Source organism: Nilaparvata lugens, chromosome 1 (assembly GCF_014356525.2).
Source record: "Nilaparvata lugens isolate BPH chromosome 1, ASM1435652v1, whole genome shotgun sequence".
NCBI lineage: Eukaryota > Metazoa > Arthropoda > Insecta > Hemiptera > Delphacidae > Nilaparvata > Nilaparvata lugens.
This window is the reverse complement of record NC_052504.1, coordinates 24,288,940-24,295,526: the sequence shown is the minus strand read 5'-3', so window position 1 is coordinate 24,295,526 and position 6,587 is coordinate 24,288,940. Positions and strand designations below refer to the sequence as shown.

At 34.3% G+C, this 6,587-nt stretch overlaps 1 protein-coding gene across 1 annotated transcript in view; it reads right to left on the bottom strand.

Moving 5' to 3' along the window:
• Positions 1 to 717: 717 nt before the first annotated feature.
• The window catches only part of LOC120350348, an 80,728-nt gene continuing 74,858 nt past the window's right edge, over positions 718 to 6,587 (bottom strand). Inside the window, exon 16 of the mRNA XM_039423240.1 lies at positions 718 to 810. Coding sequence (XP_039279174.1) covers positions 806 to 810 — 5 coding nt within the window. The 3' untranslated portion in view covers positions 718 to 805. The remainder of the gene's footprint in view (positions 811 to 6,587) is intronic.

Here is a 6,587-nt window from a genome sequence, read left to right as displayed (position 1 = left end):
AACCTCAAACCAAGATTCTGGAGACCAGCAGGAATCCATGACGACTCTAGGCTGACAACAGTGAACCCCTCAATGTTATAAGAAACCGATGAAACTCTGACGAAGACACTCCAAAGGCGATGGCGAGATTGAATCCGAACGTATGGTAGTAGCGTTTCCAGATACAAGACGATGTGAAAGAAGAAACCAATTCTTCAATGAGTAGCATTGCAAAGATCCAAAATTACAAACTAGATGCGAGATCCAAAACATAAGATGAATTTGGATTGAAAACTGAATGAATGGAGAGGTCTCAACACTGAAGAAAAGTTCATGTACACTGCAAGGTTGTGACGCACATAAAAAATTGGAATTGAGATAAATCAAAAACTAATGAATCAATTTTGAATCAATTAATGGCGAGATGTATAGCGCAGATTTATTTGTCGAAATCAATGCTAACAGTGCCATACTTCATGAAAATACTTGAAGTTTTGAAGAAACATTTGGGACTTCGAAAAGTTAGTGCACAAGAGACAGGAAACCAAAACGGTAGACAAAAGTAACATTTAGGCTCAGAACAAAGAAGCAAGAAAGGAACTGACTAAGTGACTCAAAATACTGTCAACACATAACTGATGATAATGCTAATAAAATGAGAGACAATCCACTTGTAAAATATAATTGAAAATGATTACAAAAAAGTGAATAAAGATTATTTATCTATAAGAATATCTAAAAGACATAATTGAGACAAAAACCGAAACTACAAGTGGCCATGAACACCAAAACACAACGACAGCTGGCAGAAATCAAGAATCGTCAATTAACCTAAAAACAAAATAATAATAATAATAATAATCATTTTATTTGTAAATGAGCACAAGCACATACAAATGGAGTTGCTGATAAGAGCCCATGAATAACAATACGAATATTAAACTGTAAAAACGTACGGTAACATAATGACAAGAAGCAATAAATTTACATAAAAAATCTGGTGTGGTACACTCACACAACTTTCCTTGCTCATTGAACTGGGGGCCTCATTCTTAAATGACAATAATTTAGAGAAATAACATAATGACGATTTGGCGGCAATATAATTATTTGAAACTACGATCATACCACTAAATATGTGTGTATATAATTGTTTTCAGAGTACTTTTTCCTTTGTGTAGATTTTTTAAAAGTCGTCAAAACAGCTGTTCTACAGATGAAATATCTCGACTATGTGTTATTTTTACAGACTGCTCTACCTACCTACCTCATGCACGAGAAGGAGGTCCATGGTTACAAAGTCCATTTCTCAAGGATGGGGTGAACCCCCATTAGTTTCCCAGAAAGGAGACTCATGCCAGTTGATAGAGCTGATAAATAACTATACAAAGTATGAATTTGAAATAAATCAGTCGAGTAATTTTTGAGAAAATCGGGAAAAACATGTTTTTCAGTAATTATTCCCATTTTTCTCGAGAATATTACGCAGCTCCTGCTATTTTCCTAGAAATGAGACTCATGTCAGTTGATACGACTTATAAATAGCTATCCATGGTATAAATTTGAAGAAAATCGTTAGAGCCATTTTCGAGAAAACCGTGATGAACATGGTTTTTTAGTAATTATCTGCCATTTTTCTCGAGAATATTACGCAGCTCCTGCAACTTTCCCAGAAATGAGACTCATGTCAGTTGATAGGGCTTATAAATAGCTATCTATGGTATAAATTTAAAGAAAATCGTTATAGCCGTTTTTGAGAAAATCGTGAAAAACATGGTTTTTTAGTAATTGTCCGCCTGACAATTGAGAATAAATAAAAAGTTTTTTATATAAATATATGGAGTGATTATCTTAACTATATTCATAAATAAATCGCAATATACGATGTTAATATGTTACAATATGTATTTAGTTTCTTATGTGAGTTTTGTATACTCTTGATTTTCGTGCTTTTTAGATTATAATTAATATTTTTACAGAAATAATAGTTGTCCGTATTTCTATATATCAACCTTCCTTAGTATATATAATACATCTTTTGTGAGTAAATTTTTATAATTCAACCTATACTGGTTGATCGAACAATCAGCTGATTCGCTAGGTATTGATTCAAATAACTATCGATTTATTCTAGATCGATTGATTCATTTAAAAGTGTAAACAAATAATTCTAACCTCAATGTACATGCAAACTTTTATTTTTTATAATCCGCCAATAATAAATAAGCCGCTTTATAATTTTTAATTCTGCCAATGGATTCTCAGTTGTTGAATCCCAGTTATACATGTTTTCTTATCATTTTAGATAATACAATTACTCTTTATCGCTAACAATATTCGATTTAGGTTGATTGATCCTTTGACTAGGTTTAACTTTCTTCTCCATTTTATAATTCTATTAAAATTCACTGGTTTACTCCAAATATTCTGTGGTGCTAAAATACCATGTGACAATATATGCACATGCAATCACATTTATTCAAAAAAGAGTTCTTATTCACTAGGTACTTTATAATCTGGTATACTATACATGAAAGGTATGTTCACATTACACCAGGTCTCATAAGTAATATAATGTCGTGCTTTGTTTAGAGTTTTCAAGAGTGCATATGAATTCATCAAAGCTCTCACTTAAGCTACGGATATTCATTGAATATATATTAAAAAATGAATCTCTCTCACCTCGCACTGAGGTGAATAATTGATATAATCTTCCACTACTTTAGTTGTACTATTTTCAGAATCAGATAATGCAAATATATCTTGTATACTTGTCATGAAAAAGGAGGAAAATTAAAAAACGTACGAATTAAAAGCAGCTAAAAGTTTTGTTGTTTCTACCCTCATCCCTCTTCACCAGAATCTTGCCGTCGCTTATCCAAAAGAAACGATACTGCTTGTCAGTTGCGACCTTTCTCGTTTCTTTCAGCAAATTTATGACAGGTTGAGTCAGGTTATGAAAAACGCTTACTCTCCCATCCAGTAACGATTCATTTACTGCTTTTGTAGAAATTCCAGGCAAACCAGGATCCAAGGCAGATCGATGCTGTTTTGAAGTCCGACATCCACGCCAATTTCTCTTGTTTCCTTACAAACTTGAAAATAATCAGCTTCAAATTTCCCTTCTCCCTGACCGGTAATCTATATGTCCTGTGCTTAAATCCCTACAGGTCAGATCACTTTATAATGTTTTTGATAATGCATTGAAGATCTCATCAATTGATTCATTTTTAGTTTCTGGGAGACCAGTGACTATTACATTATCGCAGCGACTGTACGTTTCGAGATCGAAAACTTGCTTTTTTAGAGAGGAAATTTTCATTTTTAAAGAGGAATTTTCATTTTCAACTTTTTTCAAGAACAGGGAGGTCAACCGTAGGCATGAGAAACCTCAGGCCAGTTCAGTGTCAGGCTTTGACATACACTGATGATATAGTTCTCATAACAGACTCGGCTGAAAAGATGCAAACGGCGGTTACAGAATGGAATGAAACACTCAAGGAAAGAGGCATGCATGTTAATAAAGTGAAAAGCAAGGTCATGATGGTAAGGAGAACTGAACAACAGGTGGAGGAAATCGAAATTGAGTGCGATGACCAACCATTAAAGCAGACTGACAACTACCAGTACTTGGGCACAAACATGAACTGCACTGCCAAGCTGCAAGAAGAAGTTAGACAAAGGACTCGAAAAGCTATGCAGGCATACTATTCACTCAGTAGAAGCATTTTTGGAAAGGCTGAGGTGAGTAGGAGAGTAAAATCAAAAGTTTATGTTTCAATCATTGAGCCCATCCTATTGTATGGAAGTGAAAGTTGGACAGCCAGTAAAAAAGAGAAAAGCCAAATAAATGCGGTCCAAATGAAATGTCTCCGAAGAATAGTTGGGAAAACAAGACGAGACAGAGTGAGAAATGACCGCATAAGGGAAGAATTACACATTAAAGCGGTTGAAACAACAATCGATGAATGGATACTCTCCTGGTATGGACATCTCCTGAGAATGGACGAAAACAGAAAGCCTCGCCAATACATGGAGGCCAGGGCACAAGGCAGACGACCGATAGGAAGACCACGGGTGACATGGGAGGCAACTGTTTCACGGACAGCAGCAGAAAGAGGCAAGACCGTGAATCAGTTGAAGAGAATGGCTACGGACAGAGAGCAGTGGAGAAGATGGATCCCGAGGCGACCACCCAACGCTGTGAAAACGGCAAATTGGGATAGATAAAGAAGAAGAAGAACTTTTTTTAAATTCTCTTTACAGTTCGTAAGCTCCTTCGTAACATTATCGAACTCATCCGATATAAAAGAAACGGATTTTTCAATTTCTTCAAAATCACTTAAGAATGTAGGAGACAGTTCGGATTGTATTATCTGTTTTACGATAGCTGAAATAGCTTCTAGGTCTACCTGAGATAAGGAACCCGCTATTGGCTGATTCGTTGAAGGAACTCCTCCTCCCTCCACCACTGGTTTGTTTGCAGACCTGTTGACTGTCGTCTTACACGAAATGCACCTCCACTTTGACTTGTTTTTGGTTGACATTTTTCTAAAGTTTTTTCGGTGAAGGGTTGACACAAATAACGCAAATTCTCCTTACATTCACTATACACTTGATCATATCCTCCACAACAACTTCTGAATTACACTTTTTGCACTACATTTAAGGTTGAAGCAAAATTTTTAATAGAATGATAACAGAGTAACGCAGATAAGATGTTTACTGCTTCGTATCTGAAGCAAAACTCGATGTTTCATGATTTTTCGTGAATTTTCATGATTGAGCGTTCTGATTTGCTAGTCACTATGCAATTCCAGGTGAGTTCAGTTTACAAAATGAATATAACAGGCAACAGAATCAATGCAGTCATGGGACATTATATCTAGAATTAATAGCTAATAGCTTATCAGTTCTAGTCGAGATACCAGTAGGCCGGCCGGTTGTTTTTCGTTCCACTCTTATATCTATGATAGAGTGAATCGAGAGTTTGGACCGCCATCTGAGCTAACAAGTTTCTATAAAGAAAACAGTATTTGCCGAATTAGATATTCCATACTTCATTAATTAATTTTTTTATCTAATTCAACTGTGACGTGTTCTTTGGTTGCCTATATTCCGTTTCAAAGTCACGGAGGCAAAGCTGCGGGTCACCAACTGTAAATACTATTTTTTTGTTGAATAAGTTTCAATTATAAATTCAATAATTTTTCAATTGATTGAATAATATAATGAGGTACATTTTTGGACTACTGAGAAATTCAGAACGACTTCACTGTATTTAAATTTGAAACACTACTCACTTGATTGTAGTCTCTTTTGTACCGTAGACCTTCTGCCATTTTGAACCAATCACCATAGTTTTATATTGTACATCTAAATTCTTATGTTTTATGTACTTGAATGAGTACCTCCTTTCCCTGTCAAGGTTGTATTTTTTTTCTAGGGTCTTGAGGCTCAGCCTGTTATAAAAGAGAAAATAGTCCAACATTATATTATTCATGTTACAAATTGTGCGCTAAAAATGAATGTTTGTTCCAATCAAAGATCTTAAAGAGATAAATAATCTTTTCCTCCACCTACTGTCAAAAGTACTTACTTTACTCCCTGAAACATGATACTAAAGTGTCACTTTTTCGCTCTCGGTACTAAAAAACAGAAAAACTCCCTAGGGAGTGAAAGTGACTCCATTTAAATAACATAGGAAGCATCTCTATTTTAAAAACGTACATTTGGGATAGGTCAGAAGGTCTAAGCTCAGATGAGGAAGCATATGAAGTAGTCATTAAACCAACTAAATTCAATACCTCAACAAGACATTTGATCGATATATAAAATTTATGTTTGTATGCTGAAATTATTATTACAAACTTCATATCACTATACTAAAAAAAATGTATATATTTTATTCCATGTTATTCAAAATATCAGCCAACGAATATTACTTATTAACTAATCAAATTTGAAACGGGAACTTCATCATAGCTGTAGTTTTGGCTGTCATTGTTGTTACAACTTTAGCCGACAGATAGTGCTGTCGGAGGAGAACTGTGATTACAAGCCAGCTGTTTCTGTTTACCGGTACTTTTTAGATTATGTTGTAACACATTGTTTGGTCACATACGTTTTTAAAAATCATTTTATTAGCAGTTTTTATAAGAATGTAGGTGGAGGAAAAATGTTGTGTATATCATGAGTGAAAAATGTTTTTTCTCCCTCAGGAAAATTGTTGCCCTCGGCTTCACCTCGAACTTCAAACTTTTCCCTCAGGGAGAAAAAACAGCACTTTTCACTCTAGATATACAAATAACTATTATGGTCTTTGGTTTCAATACTCAAGATCGATAAAAGTCGATAGTCGAGGACAAAACATAATATAATCGATATTCATGATTAACATAAATGAAATTGAAAGTCAGCTGATTATGTTGAATAAGTTGGAAGTAATAAATTTTCTTTCTCAATTATTGATAAATTTCTAAATAGGAACAAGAGTTGAATAAATAAAAAACAAATTAACAAAATAAAGTTTATTGAAAATATTAAATGATATAAAATGCAACTTAATATTTTAAAGTTGTGTAAAATGTGTTGTGTTGTGTAAAATT